Here is a 21,261-nt window from a genome sequence, read left to right on the forward strand (position 1 = left end):
GAATGAACTATAAATAAATTTGTGTAGAGGCGTTTCACAACGACGTATGCATTAAATGTGTTTACATTACGAAAAAAGGGCATTTAACATTAATATATAGTACCCTTTTACCTTATTCAGCTCGGGCTGAAAGGCCATATCTCCCCATTCTGAAGGATTAGTCCCAACCTGGAGCGATTGGTAAATGACCTGAATATCGTGTATTTATAATTACATTTCTGAGAATGAATTCATGAACTTCCATCTTATGCTTTGTCATTTCGTTCAGCTCGTGCAGAAAAGCCATTCATCCAAATCCCACAGTGTAAGTCTCAACCAGAGAGAGCTACAAATGGCAGAACTCCTAAGTCTTGTCATTACAGTGTGACTGAAGATAAGGATTCATTTGAGCTGCAATGCTCGGTCATACGAGCCAAGCCACAGGTGAATATTCTCTGGCAGGAGGGGTCGCAGAACCTCACTGTATCACCGATAGTCACTCAGAGGAGTGATGGTGCTTTTGACGTGACAGCAACCATAAGCAGAAGGACTAATCAATCCGAGTTCAGATGCATTGCTTCAGGTCTGGCTGTCAATGGAACCGCAGAACGCACTGTGATTGTTAAAATCGTCAAACCTGTACAAGGTAAATGTTGAACACTTGACTGAATATATCTCACTTATTTTCCTACTCTTGTTACCTTTTAATTGTTAATGTCAAATGTATTAATGTAATTAATTTGTGTACCTTTTATATCGTATTTCACATGTTTTATCCTGTTGCAATTTGTATTAATATTATATTTAAATAGCATCGCAATTCGATATGTGACTGCTAGTCATGTTTTGAAAACCTTTAATCGGATAATGGCATTGGTATCGGTAGTTTGGCGCTTGCCCCAGTCATAAACAACAAAGGGTCTTTTAGTCTTAGGCCTATGGATGATAATTTGTTCGTTCCCTTAAGGTATCGGGACAGTTGCTTTATACGTCCGCCTCACAACCGGGAGGTCGTGGGTTCGAACCCCGGCCGCGTAATACCAAAAGACGTTACAGGATGGGAGTTGCTGCTACCTTGTTTGGCGTTCAACAATAAGGGATAGAGCAACGTCGATCTGGCGCTGCTCAGAGGCTGCCGGGCTCACAATCAATTGGGCAAAAAGAATTTCCGTTTCGGTTTAATAAAATTTGGAGTGGACTAAAAGATTATTATTATCATTATAAAGCACTATACCAAATCAGAGACATATCAGTAGTAACATCATCTTTCATCAAATGGTCCATTACTTAACACGTGGAAAGTATTCAAAAGCAATTAAGCTTTATTACAGCCAATTTATGAAGTACATACCATAAGCTGAATAAAATGCTGGACATGTGTTGTATTTGAAACAGTAGAATATTGGGGTTTCGTGGTATCAGATTGTTGCAAATTTATTATCTCATCAAGAAGTGCGCAATCAACTATTTGAGGGTAGTTGTAAATATTCGCAAGATAGCATGATCTATCTTTTCGTTCTCCGAATTTTGAAATCATTTTCCCTAACGCGGTGAACAATAGAAGACTGTAATTTATCTTGTTTTGTTGTCATTTATCTTTAGAATCTTTACCAGGTGGATACATCTTCCTTATTCTCCTTCTTATCGTGGCTACTTCCGCTTTTCTGGTCTTTGTCGTGTTTAGAGTGTGGAAGTATCACAAGCTTCAAACCCAACCAGGTATTCTTTAACGCCTTCTTCAGTCGGTCATGACGGAATATGATTTTTTTTTTCTCCTTTACGACAATGATTTATATGCTCTCAGATGCTTCATTATCAATGTATTTACAATTCGTATCTGCCCGAATGCCTACACCCAATTCTTCGAGTTGCTTAAATATTTATTTTAAATGACACTAAAGTTTGGATTCAATAGAGATAGAGATTAAATCTCAATAATTATGAGAAGGATTTCCTTAAATTGACTCGATAACATTGTTGAAGGTTGATGAAAAAATTGCTTAATTTTTGTATAAAATGTTACTTACTTAATTCCTTTTACTGTACTAACTCTCTGACATGCAAAAACTCCTGAGAAAATTCTCAAACCAGGAAGATATCTATGGTTTTCTTTGAAGGCGTCAATGTACGACACGCTCTAACAGTGATTAACAGTGATTAACAGTAAATTCTCCCAACCATTTTTGAATTTTCCGAACCGTTTTTCCATGAAAAAAAGACATGAAACAGGCTATAAAAAAAATCTGTCAACACTTAAATGTCTGGAATGAAATGTAGAGCCACTTTATTGCTTTGTGACGATTAACATTCACCTAAAATGTAATTAAATTGTAATACTATAGTTGGGAGAATTAAAGAATCGATCAGATCAGTTTTTCCCAATTTGTACCATGAATAAAGATTCGTTTTCACTCAAATTTTCAGATTATCTTTAATTGTACATCTAGCATTAAAGTCACTACCTTAGTACCACTATCTCTCATCTGAACAATGTAACCAAGTCCCTTTAAGGGATTTTTTGTATTGTTTTATTTCATATAGATTGCCCTATTGACAACCAGGCATCCGTTGAGTCTCAAGAAAATGCTAACGTTCGGACCAGACGTGGGTTTAAATTGATCATGACGAAAGGTATTTTGTGCACTATCTTTATATTCATTGTGGCCTCTATTGAAGAAGTGTCGTAATGACTGGTTTAATCACTTGGTTGGAAATGCAAAGGTCGAGGGTTCGAGCCTCGGCACGCTAGCTTATATATCTATCTTTAAGCAAGGCGTTTGTTTATACATTGCTCCTCTCTACCCATGTACTAAATGTGCACCTGGTAGGAAGCGAACGTCATTTCGGTTGGATCAGCATGTACACGCCCGTAAACGAACAATTAGGTGGAAAGCTCCACAGGGAGTGGATAATGTGCACTATTTTTTTGTTTGTTTTATTTCCGAAAATCATCATAAAAAACAATAACACAATATAACAAAATCAAAGACTTATATAACAATGATAGAATGATAAAACGGTTGGATAGTCCATTTCAGAGCCATTAACCTAATGGCTCTGTTCTTCCATGGAGTCCAATATATATATAATGATACTATAATAAGCAATGATATAACAAAATAGTAAGTCGTAATTAAAAATATTTTTAAAAAAAAACAACAACATTGTACTTGTACCTAACTTAACTAAATCAAATTAAATTAAATTAAACAAAAAACACTAACAAAAAGCATTAAAATCTATTCAAATATCCCCTACCATCCCTAATTTAACAAAATACGACCCCACCCTTATCACCCACCCTGCTAACAATTAACTTGATTAGTTTTAAAATATTCTACACATTATCTAATTTAGTCTGTTATTAAATTGGTTATGTTTATGGCAAAAGCCAATGGGATTGCGAAATTTAAATATCAAAATAATTGAAGTATTTTTGAACATGTTTATTAAACAAATTTAGTGTGCCTAACTGACGGAGCTTAATAGGTAGTTCATTGTATAACACGGATCCCCGATATAAGAATGTACGTTTACACTGATTGGTTCTTGGTTTCGGAAGCATTAAATTGTCATTATATCTTAGCCCGTAACACTTTTCGTTAAATACAAATTTATCAGTCATATATTTAGGTGCTAGCTCATGAAATGTTTTAAACAGTAACGAACACATACGTCTCCGACGTCGAGATTTTAGGGTTTCCCAATCCAAGGTATCGTGAATCTGCTGAATAGATATATGTTCACCAGGTTTAACCTGAAGAATAATTCTTCCTGCTCGATTCTGAAGTTTCTGAAGTTGATCAAAATGATTATTATTTGCAGTTTGCCAAACAGTATCTGCATAGTCAAAGTGAGGCATAATTACAGATGAATAAATTAGTTTCAGATTTGACTCATTAATAAAATACCTCAATCTCCTCAAGAAACCAATCATTTTCCCAATTTTTTTGTTCAATTGCTCTATATGAATATTCCACTTAAGTTCACAATCTACATTTACTCCAAGATATTTGAAACATTTTACTTGAATTAGCTTAGTGGCATTTATCTCTAAATTGAGAATATCATGCTTAGAAAGCATAAACTTTGTCCCTAAAAGCATGCATACTGTTTTACTAGAGTTCACAGAGAGTCTATTTGCATTCATCCAAGATTGTAGATGTCCTAGCTCTTCGTTTAAAACTGATTGAATCACATCTACATCTTTGTGGGAATAATACATAACCGTGTCGTCGGCATAAAAGTGCAAATTGCATTTCGTGAAAGACCTAGGCAGATCGTTTATAAAAATTAAAAATAGCAGTGGCCCCAGTATTGAACCCTGAGGTACGCCGTAATCAAGGGATAATTCCTCTGACAATGTTTGTCCTATGGAAGTTCTAATACGCCTTTTCATTAGATAATCCTGAAACCATCTTAATGAGGTACCTTGTACTCCAATATCATAAAGTTTTTTAATTAGAATTTGGTGATTGACAGTATCAAATGCCTTATGTAAATCGACAAAGACACACCCAGTATATTTCCCTTGATCAATTGCTTCAAGCCATTCATCAGTTACTTTAATAAGTGCAGTAGTTGTGGAATGTTTCGATCTAAAGCCCGATTGCTCCTTCACTAATACATCATTGTCATTCAAGTAATTAAGTAATTGTTTTTGAACAACCCTCTCCAAAAGTTTCGAAACACAGGGCAGTAATGATATTGGCCTGTAATTATCTGGCTGACATTTGTCACCTTTTTTGTGCAATGGTATAATTTTTGCAATCTTCCACTGGCGAGGAACTACCCCATCAGTTATTGACTTATTAATAAGGTATGCTATAATTCTAAAGATTTCTGTTGCACAAGTTTTCAATATGTAAGAACTGATCCCATCCAAACCAACCGATTTCTTATTCTTTCTATAATGTGCAGAATAGTAACTAAATGCAGTGACCGGAGTAAAAATAAAAAACTATAAGCGCTTTCGTCAGTTATTCGAAAAGCACTTTCTAAAAACAGATATTTTTATTAGTATGATTATTATAATTATTCTTATTATATAAATTTTATTATCATTGATATTATTATTATTATTATTATTATTATTTTTATTATATCTTTTTTTAAATGTCATCCGTTAAAAGGCCCCTCAACCTCAAAAATAAGGGAAAATGAGATGTACTTCTGCCCTTTAAAGGTACTATGTCCCTTTTGCAGCCCAACTCAAATTCTGTAGAACTTTGCAGGAATTATGAATATGCCATGTATGTCCTATCTGTGAAATTTAAACGTTAGCAGTGTCCTCATATTCAAATTATGCAAGGAAACCCGTTTACTTGCTAGACTTCACTGTCAGACACTGAAAGGTGACTGAAATGCTTCTTTACCTCACACATCCGAGAAGGAAGCATCCATTGAGTAGAATACATTTACTTAATAAACGACTTCACATAACGTCAAGTCATCAAGAAAAGAGCAATGCCCATGTCGTTTTGAGAAACTGTTCATTATTCTCGATGTATGCCTCGTGGGTAATCTTGTAGATTAAGAGGCAAGAATATAATAAATCTCTCAGAATAAATAAAGTTATTTCTTGGGGTGAGGTTGGGCCTACAATGATTTTGATAAGCAGGATGATCGTATTAAACGTACAAATGTTCAATCATCCAAATCAAACTGAGCCCATAAACATTGACCAATGATTTGACATTGTCAACATGTTTAATACTTTTATTCACTCTTAAGAAAAAAACATTTCCAATTAGGTCTTTGCTGTAGTTTTGAATTGTAGTATGACAAACAAATACATCAACAAATATTTTTTTAACCCCCCCCCCCCCCCCCCCCCAGGCCGCGCATCACAAAGTCACAATATCGCTCAGGATTGTAATACAACTTGTCTTTCCCTTAAAAAGATATCACCTAATTTCTCAGATGTTTCAAATTCTCTGTCACGTCAAATAAACTAACCTGTAAGATATTTTGTACAAATTTTAGTAGATTAGTTTGCAGTGTTAACAAAAATGTCTGGAATGAATATGCACTTCATAAATGAGCATGGATTGAGAGATTCGTAATAGAAGATCAGTTGCAGTGTTAACAAATAATCGTAAATCATATCTGTTATCCCTTATAAATGTGTATTATCATTATTATTATTTATTATTATTATAATCATCATCAGCATAATCATCATTATCTATTTGTTAAATTACTTCTTCAGACTGTGTTTCCTGGGTATTCGGTTGCAAGAAACAGAAGGATGGAACTCACGATAATGGTGAAAAACAACCACTGAGTAAGTACTTACGTTCCGTCTGTTGATTGATTCGTCTTCGTTTGCATCTAAATTGACAAATGAAGGTTGGAGAACCCATGTCGTGCTGAGAAAATGTACATTATGTTAAGAATATCTTGCTTCATAACATCTCTCATACACTTGTAGATTATCGGCAAGAATATAGCTAAAGTTATCTCTTGGGGTGGGGTTTCGTTTAAGATTGGAGGGTAGTAGTTACTCTAGATTTCTATTCCAGAAGCTTTAATCCCTCATCCCCGATAAAAAAAAAAATGAAACAAAAATATAAAATAATTTTCATTATTCAAATCAACGATAAATCTGTTTTCCTATATTTTTTTCAGACGAGGTAGAGACTGAGTTGGGGAAGCTTAGAGAGAAGCTGACAAGTTACAGACCTGGGAAGACCACGGGGATGTCAGGTGTTGACATAACTGACTCGTCGATACATATCGGACTTTTCGGTGTCATGGGTGCAGGGAAATCCTCCTTCATCAATTCACTGAACTTCGCTTTCACAAGTAAGTAAAACCATAAGTGACCCAAAATACAAAACCACTCCGAATCGCCAGAAATATTAATTTTAACTTAAATATCATCACAAACGTAGAGATTCTCAGCTTTATAACTTTATATAGCTTATTACATTTGGATTATGTTCTAACCCACAATTCTACAAAAGTAGAAGAATGTCCAGTCCCAAAGAATGTTATTTTAGACAAGAAAAACAAAGTTTGTGGTCTTTTTAAAGCTCTCTGATTCCGGAGGCATTGTGCAAGGTGACACGAAGGGGATAAGAACCTTAAAAATAAAAAAGATTAGTTGTAGAGATTACCAGATGTTACGATATCCGATATATCCGGTATCCGTCGTAGTTCAATAAACATGGTCACCATCATCACAAACCTGACTGCCGACTCGTCTATTATCATGAGTATCTACCAAATCTAAGACCCTCGAACTCATCATGGTGGCAGCTGCTGGGATCTTCGAAATCAAGTTTGATTTTTGAAGACACAATTGATCCAGTTCACGACAGTTGGGAAGTATAATTAGCAAAATTATCGTCGATTAGCGATTTGTCACGTCGCACTTTTTCGTATGCATAGTACGTGCATCGTACATACCGCACAGTGTACCGAGACACTGATGCTACTGCATAATCCCGATGAACTCGTACGTGAATGGTGATGTGTGTATGAGCATATAAAGGTTCATAAAGCCTGCTCAGAATAGCCTAATCAAGTTATAACTGTGCTCAATCACTGACACAGGGGTCTGCATAATAACTTAACTAGTAAAGTTTAAATCTAAAATTAAACTAAATCAGAGGTGTGAACATTAAACCTGTTTTCAGATAATATTAACAATAATATCTGGTGTGCGAGGAATTGTCACTGTCGGACATATTGAGTGAGAGTGATCAACATTTTCATTGCATGAGACACCTAATGACATTCACACAGGTGTGAGAGCGTACACAGGTTTACGTGTACGAACCTTATCAACACCAGCCGGTTAGGACCTGTTCACACTAAGATAAACAACACAAAGATTTACACTCATTCATATAATCTGTCGTAACCAATACGCACACGTGACATATACAATGAGTACTAAGTATCCAGAGATGAACTGGGAGGTACCAGACCTACCCGAAGAGTTCAAGCTATTTAAGCAGAGAATGGAGCTTGTGTTGGCAGATCAAGAAATAACTGAAAACAAAAAAAAGGCTATACAAATCAAAATCGCTGTAGGCAACGAAGGTTTGCGCAGAATCAATGCGTCTGGGCTATCAGAGGCCGACCAAGAAAAACCACAAGAGCTGTGGAAATTATTTGAGAAACAAATAAAGGTAAACATTAATTTTCGGGTCCATCGTCTCGAGCTGATGCGATATCGGCAGAGACAAGATGAGAGCATTGACGCATTCGTTACTCGATGTAGAGACAAAGCCAACACATGCGATTTTGAGGAATTCGAGCTTGCCGAGCGGATAATGGAGGTAGTCATCACCTCAACACCAAGTCTAGAATTCCAGAAATTCCTATTGGACCAGCCTAAAGGATATCTAATCGAAGCAATTCTTGTAGAGGGTCGAGAATACGAGGCAGTTGCGGCGAGCAGAAAATGCCTAGAAACGCTTGAGCCGGCTAAAGAAAGCATAGATTCATTCAAGCGGAACCAGGGACGAAAGACGTGTGGAAACTGTGGACGTATCCACAAACCTCGTCAGTGCCCTGCGTACCACGATGTGTGTCGTGCCTGTGACACAAAGGGCCATTGGGCCAAGTTCTGTAAAAAGGCTAAGAACGATCGAAGTCGAAAACCAGATCGTAGATCAGATGACCATAAATCTGATGACCGTCAACCGAAACACGGTAACCAATCACGATCAAAATCAAAGGGTCGAAAGTATAAACCGATAAGTGAAATGGACACTGAACATGATACTAGCACAGATCATGAACATCAACAATCAGCAGGTCCATCAAACTTCGAACATTTTGACACCATACACACGATCGGAACACACACAGTGATCAACTCAAAGGGTACAGTAGCTTTTGCAAACATTGACATCATATGCCCACAGAAATCAGGTCAGCATTACCTATATCTGAAGATAGACTCTGGGGCAAGCGCTAATACTATCACAGTACGCACAGCCAAACAAATATATGGTGACAAGTGGAGGCAAGTAGTGAAACGTACACCAGTAAAGCTAGTAGCATATGGCGAAATATCAATACCATGCGTTGGTACACTAGACATAAAGTGTAGATACAAGAGTCCAGAATGGTATACACATACATTCTACGTAGCAGACGTGAATGGACCAGCTATCTTAGGGTTGTTAGGTTGCACAGATCTCGGGATTATCACAATCCACACAATGCACGAGGACACACCTACACATACACCTATCACAAGTGTTAGTGACCTCAAACAAACATACCCAGATCAGTTTGATGCCATAGGAAGCTTTAGCGGGAAAGCAATGCTGCATCTGAAAGATGATGCAGAGCCAACCATAGATGCACCTAGAAAGTGCAGTGTCCATCTGAAGGACAAGATCAAAGCCGAACTAGATAACATGGAGAAGCAAGGAGTCATCAGAAAGATAGAAAACCACACAGATTGGTGTAGCTCGATGACCACCGTTGTGAAGAAAGATGGATCCATACGGATATGTCTTGACCCCAGAAGGTTGAACGATGCCTTGAAAAGGTGTCCACACAAAATTCCAACCTTGGAAGAAATCCAACCAATTTTCGCAGGAGCTCAATTCTTCTCCAAGCTAGCCGCAAAGGCTGGATACTGGTCAGTACACCTAGCAGAGGAATGCCAAGACCTGACCACCTTCAGAACACCATTTGGAAGATATTGTTTCCAAAGATTACCCTTCGGCTTATGCACAAGCCAAGACATCTTCCAGCAACACATGGATAGGATCGTCCAGAATGTGCCTGGCTGCGTATGTATCGCAGACGACATTGCCATTGTCGGGAAAACAGAGGAGGAACACGACAAGAATCTCCACTTACTCATGGAGACAGCGAAACAGGAAGGACTCGTGTTCAACAGCTCCAAGTGTACTATCAAGAAGGAAGCTATCAGCTACTTTGGATCCATGTACACAAGATCTGGAATCTTCCCAGATCCAAGCAAGGTTGAAGCTATCAACACAATGCCTTCACCCAAGGACAAGGAAGATGTTCAGAGATGCCTAGGATTATTCACATACCTAGCACCATACATTTCTAATCTATCAGAGAAGTCAGCACCACTTCGTGAACTCCTTCACAAGGAAATTCCATTCGTCTGGGACGAGGATCATGAACATGCCTTAAACAGCCTGAAAAGCGCAGTCTCATCGGGTGCATGCCTGCAGTTCTTTGACCCAAAGAAAGAGACAACCGTTGAGGTAGATGCATCAATGAAAGGGCTGGGAGCATGCCTGCTCCAAGATGGCAAACCCGTAGCTTTTGCATCCAAAAGTCTCTCCAATGCACAGTCCAACTACTCGAACATAGAGAGGGAAACCTTAGCCCTAGTGTTTGGTATCGTCCGATTCCATACATACCTATTCGGGAAGGAATTCACTGTGATAACAGATCACAGGCCTTTGGAGACAATTTGGAAGAAACCTCTAAGAAGCGCACCACCTCGTCTACAGAGACTATTGATCAAGGTACAAGGATACAGATGCCAAGTCAAGTACCGACCTGGGAAAGAAATGATTCTTTCAGATACCTTGAGCCGTCTTCCTAACCCCAAGGAAGCACGCGATGTTCCACTAGACATCAGAGCGGAATCAATCTGCTCCGAAGTAGAAGACACTCATCAAATCGACTTGATCTTCTTCGGACAACACAAGAGAACAGAACTCCAGAGGGAAACATCCAATGACCCTGTTCTTAGGTCATTGTGGCAGACAGTCACTCAGGGTTGGCCTGAAACTCTTCAGGAGCTGCCGACATCCCTCAGGGAATTCTGGTCTTACAGAGATGAGATTGGAGTATCTCAAGGAGTACTCTTCAAAGGAAGCAGAGTCATCATACCGAAGACACTTCGAGAAGATATCCTCAGACAACTTCATCTTGGACACATGGGAATCGAGAGCACGAGACGACTAGCTCGTGAGACAGTGTTCTGGCCACACATCAACAAGGACATTGAACAGATCGTAAAGCAATGTGCTGCATGCCAGGAACACCAGGCAAGGCAACAGAAAGAGCCGTTGCTTCCCCATGATGTACCTTCAGCACCTTGGACTAGACTAGGAACAGATTTGTTCATGCTAAACAGACAAGACTATTTACTCGTCACTGACTATTACTCCAAGTATCCGATAGTCTACAAGCTGACTGACACATCAAGTGCTGCAGTAGCCAACGTGATGAGTGAAATCTTCAGTCTATTTGGTCCACCAGAGGAGATCGTATCCGACAACGGTCCACAATTTGTCGGGAAGCACTTCAAGGACATGTGCCGGAAGTGGTCGATCACCCATACAACCTCTTCACCTCACTATCCAAGATCCAACGGACTAGCTGAGAGAATGGTTCGTACCGTCAAGAATCTGTTGAAAAAGTGTTCACAGACTGGCCAAGACAGTCAACTGGCTATGTCACACCTAAGAGCAACACCCGTTGACAGTCACATGAGATCACCTGCAGAGATGTTGTTTGGAAGACCCATCAGAACAACACTGCCAAGTCATCATCTTTCAAGAGAATCTACCACCACTGATCATCTCTTGAATCGACAGAGTAAGATGAAAGAAACGCACGATCGACATGCGGGTCCAGATCTTCCACCACTCCACGTAGGACAACCAGTCAGAGTCCTACATCCCAAAGATCATACTTGGATACCAGCCAAAGTATCCAAAGTCTGCGACGAGCCTAGGTCGTATGAAGTATCAACACCTAACGGAGGAATCCTGAGACGAAACCGATCTCACCTGAGGGAGATTCCATCGTCAACCAACCCTACTCCAAAGCGTGTTAGGTTCGACGAAGACTACACTTCATCTACTCAAGCAGAAACACCACAACAGAATGGCAACAACCATCAGCCAACACCAGAAACTCAGAACATTCAATCTAAAGGACCAACATCAAACTCGCAAACCACAACAAGATATGGACGCAACATCCGTACACCAGCGAGATACATGTTTGAAGATTGAAACTGAACTCTTAAATTTCTTCAAAGAAGAGAGAAGATAAAGAAGAACACAGAAGACGCTTAGTTTAATGTAGTCTAAGAAGTTTATTGTTCATATGTATGTATAATCATTGTACAGTATTTTTGGTATGACAAGCATAATGTTTATAAGTCTAAACAGATGCTAGCCCAAACATGTTTCGTTTGGAAATTCATTTTATAAAGGAATCAAGTTATATCAAAACTATGTTCAATCTTGCAGATCAACTGTGAAGTTGAAAGTGGAACGATATAATTATATAGACAGTTAAATACTCATTCGTTAATAAAATACAAAAGAAACGTATTGAAAACAAATCAAGATTTTATGTTATATAACCTGATTGGAAAAAGTTTATTAGGAAGCAAATAACCAAAACTTGCATACTACCAAAAGTATTGTTATCAAAGCAATATGTCATTAATCATCGATCAGTGATGTTCACTGATTCCCAATCTTTCCAGAGGAAGGGGGATGTTACGATATACGATATCCGATATATCCGGTATCCGTCGTAGTTCAATAAACATGGTCACCATCATCACAAACCTGACTGCCGACTCGTCTATTATCATGAGTATCTACCAAATCTAAGACCCTCGAACTCATCACCAGATAGCCTTAAGATTTGGCGTGCAAAATAAGCACATCCTGTTCTACATTCTCACTAGGTTTCAATGCAACGTCTTACTCTGTTTCATATTCATATGAGTTGAAAATGAGACAAGAGGTCAGAGTCATAGAAAAACTAAAACTACTCCAACAAACTCAATATCAGACAGATATTGACACAAAACACTGCCAATATACCACTTTGTCATTGCTTGTTGGTTCCAAATTTTTAAGTTAAACAGAAGAAAGTATACTCTTTCAGAAAATGCGAAGAACTGATTATCTTTCACTTTATTACAGATGGTTATTAGGCAAAGGTCGACAGGACATAATTAAATCGTATTATAGGATTTTCTGATGCGCGATAGAATGCCTTTTATGCAATGTCGATAGGATGTTATTTTTATTCTACACATCTGGCTTCCTATAGTTTATTTATGCGGGATACATAGATATGGACAAAAAGACATCTAATATAGTTAGTAGACCAGCAATTGGTAAAAATGACCACAAATATTAACATATTTTGTGTGCATTTTAAAATAATCGCTGAGAAAGTGACGGAGATGTTTCATGAATACCTTTCAATTGCACCATTGAGAAGAATACTTCCACCTGTGTCTGATAAAATTAACTGTCCATGCACAAATTAATAACGACTACATAACTTTCATGAACGTATCCAGGATTCGTCTCGATTGGGTTTACATTTTTGTACAAGTGACTTTTATCTGCTCGTGCGAAGATAGTATCTACAAACTGCCTAATAACGATGTACTTCACATTCCACTATCCATGGTATGCTATAATGATTCATCATAGACATGAGGTTGATTTTAATTTTGAAAATGGCGTCTTAAATTGATCAGTGCCGAAGATAGGGGCACGTTCCCCTCACCCAATGCCTGGTGCGACCCTCTCCCCCAACCCTCCCCTCACTTGAAGCGGCGTCCACCTTGATATTCTGGAGTCCTAAAGCTTCATTCAGATATGACGCGGTAAACCGCGATGGCTTCTTGTGGTGACGTGAGTGTAATATACACTTCTTGTGGTGATGTGAGTGTAATATACGCTTCTTGTTTCTCTATCAATACAGCAGTAAGGGAATACGCACTGACCTTTTTGTACGCATTTACAAATCATTTATTCATAAGAAGAAAAAACGCAGCGTGTTTTGTTGTTTTTTTTTTTCTTTCTTTTTGCGATTCATATCTGAACAAGACTGTAGAATTCATGAACCGAGTAAATGATTAGACAGGTACTTACCAATTTACTCCTAGATCTTTGGGTTAGAATCGATTATCATTTTGTAATTCCTTTCCTCTGTTAGACGAGATAATAAAACTAAATATACACTGTTGGTCATAATGGTGGAATATTTTGTTTTACCCCGATTTATGGAAAGATTTTAAGAATGATTTATACCTACTTGATCTAGATAATAGTATACATTCTCAGATTTTATTGAATAATAATTTGTGAGTGTGTGTTTTGCGTGACTGCTAAAGTATGTGTATGCTATTATGCTAATCTACTAGGAGACCTACGTTCTTAAGTCATTACTGACAGTAATGAGCAATAATGCCTCATAAGAGGGCACTAATAAAGCATATCGACACTGTTTTGATCCTGGGGGCTCACAGTAAGGAGGCCATTGCTTAGCCACTGAATCATGACTGTACGGTGCGGGGGCTAGGGTACGTCGCCGCCCCCACAAATACAAAAAAAACAAAGAAAATGCAATAAATTTTCAATAATTCATTGCATTTTGCCCCGACCCCTAAGATAACAAATCCACTATGTGGGCATGCCTTGACCCATAATGCATTGCCCTACATAGGAATTTTTAATGTTGGGGACCGGGGGAAAATGCAATAAATTATTGATCATTTATTGCATTTTCTTTTTTCTTTTTTTGTATTTGTGGGGGCGGCGACGTACCCTAGCCATCGCTGCGTACAGTCATGATTCAGTGGCTAAGCAATGGCCTCGTAACTGTGAGGCTCCAAAATCAAAACCGTGTCGATATGCTATATTAGTGCCCATTTGTAACGCATTAATCCTTATTACTGTCAGTTATGATTTAAGGACGTAGTTTTCCTAGTTGATTAGCATAGTAGCAAACACATGCTCTAGCAGTTACAAAAAACAAACACTCGCAAATTATTATTCAATACAATCTGAGAATGTATACTATTATCTAGATCTATTAGGAATAAATCTTTGTCAAAATCATCCCATAAATTGGAGTAAAAAAAAATATTCCACCATTATGACCAACAGTGTATATTCTTATTTGAATATATCTGTGGAGTGGAGTACCACCGATTGATAATTGATTTATCTTTGATTAAAATCCGTTATAATTCAAGATAATTATCTGATCTCCTTGTTAACTCAATATCTTTCCACATCAGATGAGTATAAGGATGTTGCTATCGAAGCCGGTAATACAGCAGGTGGTAGTCAAACCAAGTTCAGGGAACCGATACAGCTAACAGATCACATACACATTGTTGACAATCGAGGATTGAAGGATTTCTCACCGGAACAAATCGAGAGAGACTTGATGCCTCAGATTCGTGAGTAACAATTCGTATTTATTGTCTGTCGTTTATTTCTGATGTGAAGACTTCGACATGCGTGCATCTATACACAGATATTATCGCTTTATCTCGATCGTTTTTCTTTTCACAAGCTTTGTTTGGCTTCATGTGATACATTGGATGTCGAAGTCAAGTGGTTTAATAACTTGACTGGGAATACAAAAGTCGTGGGCTCGAGCACCGGCACGGCGCTTATTTCATTGAGCAAAACATTTTATCTACTTTGCTCATCTCCTCCCAGGTGTTAAATGGGTACCCAGCAGGGTGCAAACGTCTCTTTGGTTGGATTAGCTTGTGCACGCCCGTACAAATGCAAGTAGCCTGAGAGCTCCCCTGGCGAATGTGCATTGTAATGTGCAGAATCGTATTTGTATCCAATGACCGGAATCATAATACTATTATGAGGTATCTTGGCCTGTTAGGACTTTCACCATTCTATCTTTAACATACATGTTACTCTCATTTTTGATTTTTTCCTAACAAGTGGGGAAACGAGGACTTAAACCTAAGGACAAGGTAAAGGAAGGAACTGGAAAACAGATCCACTGCCCTGTATTCGTGTGCAATCTAAGGTAACGAACGTAAATTATTTTCTTGACTTTCAATTTGTTGATGATAAATTTGTTAATATTCGTTGCACGGAAACCTTGACAAGATTGCTGTAAATCCTAGTGACAGAAACCTTGTTAAGAAGCATTTTGTGAAATTAATTTTATTTCACAAAATGTAGGTTATCCGTCACTAAAAATTAGATTGAAAGTCACAAATGGTATCACTTCTGAAGTTCGGTTAGGTTTAGTTTTGTTTTGTTTTGTGCCCGTGAGAAGACATAGCAGTAGTTAAAGTAGTAGAAGTAGTATAGTAGTAGTAATATAAACAGCAGCAGCACTAGTAGTATAGTAGTAGAAGTCGTGGTAGTAGAAGTATCATTATTAGTAGTAGTCGTAGTAGTAGTCGTGGTAGTAGTGTTAGTTGTAGTAGTAGTAGTGTTATTAGTAGTATAGTAGTAGAAGTCGTTGTAGTAGTAGTAGCCGTAGTAGGATTAGTTGTAGTAGTAAAAGTCATATAAATAATAGTAGTGGTGGCAGTAGAAGTAGCAGTAGTAGTTACATTAGCAGTAGCAGTCTCATGGTAATAGCAGTAAAATAAATAGAAGTCGTAGTAGTAATGATTATTATAGGAATATCGATACACTTTACGAAAGAAGTGTGAGCATGCTGTTATTTCTACTAATCAATTACCATTTATACAATCGGTAATTAAATTATTGTGCAATATGATTTAACCCTATGCAGCCGTTTTGAACAGACACTTAAAGGATTGAATTTTATCTAATTTAAGGTCCTGTTTTCCTCTTTTGTATTAATACAGTCAACCGGTTGGTCCTGCGTCTACGCTGAAATTTATCGGAGAATTTTCTGACAAAGTTAATGATCATTTTGGTAAGTGACCGTTCAGATCTTGATCAGGAGGCATTCTTGATGGATACTGGACTGACAAATTCGAGATTTAATCGTTACTCGACCTGCTTGTACGCGCGTCGACTTCTATCAATCACGGAAGTATTCCGCGCGTTTAGAGTACATATTGAGAGAGATAGAGCAATGGAAAAGGACAGTAGGCTGTGGTGATGAAAGGCAAATTTGGCTAAGAAAATGGCATCTTAAATGTATCAGATGAAAGGCGTGATGATGTACTATTGGTCGCGTGTAATTACCCCCCCCCCCCTTTTCCCTGTCAATCGAAAATTAATGATATCTTCATTTATCACCAACCAAACGTCCAAATGGACTTTGCAACGATATTAAGGTAATATTACTTTTCAGCGCAAAACAAGTGAAGGGCCTCTGGTATTCCAATTGTATAATTGTTAAAAAGGGCAATCCAACTTTTGTAATAAGTTTAATTGTATGAAAGCGGAAAATGAAATAAACAGAATGGCGAAAGTCTGAAATGAATCGGACCTATTATAAGAATGTTACAAATGTTTTAAATATGATATCATTTAGTCTATGCGAATCTGAAATTGGCAGTTTGGCCAGTGGGCTGTGACAAAGTCGCGAATACCTCTTCCGTTTGTCGTGTACACAAATATCCTCAATTTCTTTCTTTTTTCCTAATTATCTTCTCCGTTGGGGCACTGCTCGAAATATAAATGCCTGAGTCACACATATTTGAAACATTGTAAAGGAAGGGATAAGGCTAGATAGAGAAAACAAATTAATATATATTTGTCATGATGTAGGTAATGATATGTTTTAAGACACCTCAATTCTTTAGTGATTATCTTTAAATGTACATCTTCGGGCTAATATAAAGAATACCTCAGCAGGTTGTTTATACTGCAAGGATTCAAAATAAATCTAAATAGATAATTAAAAATCCATAGATTTTTTTTTTCTTAACATAATGTTATGTATGTTTCGTTTGTATAGGTCGTAACGCAATGGTTGTCGTCACTCATAAGGGGGAACTGAATGACTCTGCAGAAACATACGGAAGCGTTGAGGATGTAGTGCGTTTGATTAAAGATCAAGGTGGTGTTCCCAGGAATTCCATATGGACATTCGAAAACTATACTGAAGATTGTCACGCTCACGATGCAATGAAAAGTATTGAATATTTGAAGTTTCTGTCCACGTGCTTGGAGATAGGAGAGAGAAATATCAGATTTCAGTTGGAAAAAGAAGCTGAGCAGCCAATTAAAAGAAAAAGCCTTTTCAAAACATCCCGCTAAAGCATTAATACTAGTAGTGAGTATTCATTATTGTTCGAGATATTCACCTTTACTAAACGGAAGGAGGCTCTTCTTCATAGCACCACTTTGTAATGTCAGATTACAATGCTTGTTTGTTTGTTTATACCTTAATAATTGATTTGATTAGTACTTAATATTAATAATATAGTTTCATAATGTAGATATGAATAGCTTTTATAATAACACGGACAATGATATTTTTGTATATATTATTATTTGGTAATCAAAAAATGTTTATGAAATAACCTGTATAATTGAAAACCGTGCTCGTTGTCTTTCTCGAATCTTTGTTTGATCTTGCAGTTCAGCTGAAATCATAACCTATTTATAAATAACATCTTCGAAGAACTTTTTGGATTTATCTGAATGTTTACGTAGTCATGTAAAGTCTTTTGATTGATGAAGGATCTAGGGGCACGGGAGCACATAAGAAATATTGCAAGTAGACATAAGTTCAACAACATAATGTGCCCTAAAGTTTTGGCATACATGTGTGACCCACAACTGGTACTACTACTCTTACCCCCAAAAAGCGACCCCCTCCCCAACAAAATGTGTTTCGGGGGAGGGGGGGTGTTTTCCGACAAAATTATTCACTTCAATTCAATACAATTTAGTATTTATTGTCCATTTCTGGATATTTGATTTTCACTGGTGTAACATGCACAGATTAACATTTACTAATGAATTACAAAAATGTAGACATTAACAGTAAATAAACAAGGTTTAACATAAAGCACAAATTAACAGAGGATCTAATGTTGTTTTATAAACACCCATTATAAAACAACATTGGATCCTCTGTTAATTTTTGTCAGAAAATGTTCAGTAGGAAGGACCTTGCTTACTTAGTTGTTTATGAGAAAAAGTTCAGACATGTGCCTTCCTGCCCTAAAATCCTGGATCCGCCATTACTGTTGCTATAAGCCAGTTCGTAGATTATATCTGCGCATGAGCAGATAAAGGTCATTTGTACATAATTGTACCCACCCCCCCCCCCCATACAGTATGTTTCGATATTTTTCACCAAGCGTCAGTCGATGAGGAAAAAAATTATCTTCATCTGGCAGAGGATCTAAGTAATTAAAATGTACCATATTGGAAATAATCATTTATTGCAAAGAGGCAAAACAAAATTATTCCAACGTTATGGACAACAGTGTATATACGGTACATGTACATGTTTATATACATCCTTTTAAAGAAAAGGTTGTTGACACCTATATGGGTGAAACAATATTTCGCTCATAGGGCTCCTTACTAGGCATTCAAACTGCCTCAGGTTAATGTTTGGAAAGTCTTTACTGTCGCGTTCATAATAATAACAAATATGTTATATGACGGCTACTCCGAGTATCGATGTTCATGTATATAATTTACTACTTGTAAAGTAGAATCGTATGTTATTATGTATCGCTCACATAACTTTGAAAAACTTTACCTTCAGTTCATATAATTGGTAAAGTATAATGTGTTCATGGCCATTACATTTTTTTTAATGAGAGATTCCACAATAACCCAACGAGACAATCTTCTTATTACCATATTATAATGTTAAGAACTCTTTGTAAACAGAAAACCTTAATTTCCACTCGCCCGATCTTTGGAATTCTCTTGATGAGTCTTTCAAATGCTCACCAAGTCTATTTTCATTTGAACGTAATCTGAAGTTAAAGCTAGTATATAAAAGTTATGCTCATTTGCCTCAAATGCATGCCATTATTCATTTCTTTTTACGATACACTTTTTCTCTTGGATTTATAGCAACCAATGTCGCGCAATGATTTTAGTGCATGTCAGCTGCTTCAGTGTCCTGTTCTTGTGCTTGGGCTATGTTTGCTTGTCTCGTCATACATTGTCTTGTTTTGTATTGTCCCATCTTTCCTCATCTCTGTTTTTCCTTGCATTTTCTACTTGATGATTATACTATAATATTTTGTGTTAGGAAATCTAAATTTCAAGCTATGCCTTCCTAGGTTTCCTCCGCAACACAGCAAGCAATAATCTGTTTTAGTCTTGATTGTACACTATCACTGCATTGCCGTATACCATATTATATAATATTTCTCGTTTAGTGATATTTTGATGGGAATGACTTTGTAAAAACGAAAAGCTCTGTAAATTTTATTTGCTGTTATTGTGGAAATAAATAAAATGGAACTAAGTGTAATGAATTGCTCTTTATGATATCAATTCCAATAATTAGCTATTATCATATGTCAAGCGATGAACTTAAATATGTATATATAAACAGACGTTTAGAGAATAGAGATTGTAAAAGAGGTTGCCAACATCGAAATAAATCGTTTGTTATAGCGCTACTTACTCAAGAATGTGGTGCTTGTGCAAAATTTTGTTTATCACCTTTTTATGATGCTTATGGATGCGCTTCGTAGATTTTACCTGTCATAATAGGATCGATGATTTATGAACAAAATGTATTTATTTTGGTCTCACTATATTGTTAATACAAAACATTCACGAAACCTCAGATTGTTGATGAATATGACACAAAGGCAGACCTGTTATTAACTGAATAAATTGTAATTTAATACCTGTCGAAGGGATGTAAAACAAACATTACCAGTATATTCTTTAATTCATTGTTGTGTTCTATCAATTTCATTAAAATTTGGAAATCTCCTAAATACTTCATTCATTGTTTCAGTTTCAGTTTTTCAGTAAGACTAGGGCAATATAGTCTTCCGAGCACACACCCCGGTTAAATCCTATAGAGAAGTACTGCAAGTATCAAGTATAACAAAGAATGTACTCTAAATTAGGCCCTTAATTTGTGCAAGACAAAATTATTCAACTACATGTGGATGTGTACTTTATACAACTTCAAATCAGAAAAATGCCCATGCCATAAATGACCATATCGATAGTGCATGGTGTTGTCATTGTTCCAATTTTACAAACCGGCTACTCCAGTTACACTGTCGCTCATATAGGTGGAATATTTTTGTTTTACCCCAATTTATGGAAATATTTAAAAATAATTTAAAAATAATAGATCTCGATAAAAGTATACATTCTCAGATTTTATTGAATAATAATTTGCAAATGTGTGTTTTGCGTGACTGCTAAAGCATTTGTATGCTTCTATGCTTATCAAATAGGGGACCTACGCACCTTAAGTCATAAATTATATAAAAAACACAGAAAATGCAATAATTTTTCAATAATTTATTGCATTTTACCCCGGTTCCCAACATAAACAAATCCTCTGTTTTCCCATGCCTTGAGCCATAATGCATGGCCATCCAGAGGATTTTGTTATGTTGGGAACCGGGGTAAAATG

At 37.1% G+C, this 21,261-nt stretch overlaps 1 protein-coding gene across 1 annotated transcript in view; it reads left to right on the forward strand.

Moving 5' to 3' along the window:
- Positions 1–20,127, forward strand: part of LOC100891569 — a 31,514-nt gene extending 11,387 nt beyond the window's left edge. The window contains exons 5-13 of the mRNA XM_030977591.1: positions 269–625; positions 1,582–1,698; positions 2,521–2,610; positions 6,191–6,265; positions 6,610–6,786; positions 15,011–15,175; positions 15,684–15,771; positions 16,571–16,641; positions 17,635–20,127. Coding sequence (XP_030833451.1) covers positions 269–625; positions 1,582–1,698; positions 2,521–2,610; positions 6,191–6,265; positions 6,610–6,786; positions 15,011–15,175; positions 15,684–15,771; positions 16,571–16,641; positions 17,635–17,936 — 1,442 coding nt within the window. The 3' untranslated portion in view covers positions 17,937–20,127. The remainder of the gene's footprint in view (positions 1–268; positions 626–1,581; positions 1,699–2,520; positions 2,611–6,190; positions 6,266–6,609; positions 6,787–15,010; positions 15,176–15,683; positions 15,772–16,570; positions 16,642–17,634) is intronic.
- Positions 20,128–21,261: the final 1,134 nt, after the last annotated feature.

This window comes from Strongylocentrotus purpuratus, unplaced genomic scaffold (genome assembly GCF_000002235.5).
Source record: "Strongylocentrotus purpuratus isolate Spur 01 unplaced genomic scaffold, Spur_5.0 spur5_scaffold_1, whole genome shotgun sequence".
Lineage (NCBI taxonomy): Eukaryota > Metazoa > Echinodermata > Echinoidea > Camarodonta > Strongylocentrotidae > Strongylocentrotus > Strongylocentrotus purpuratus.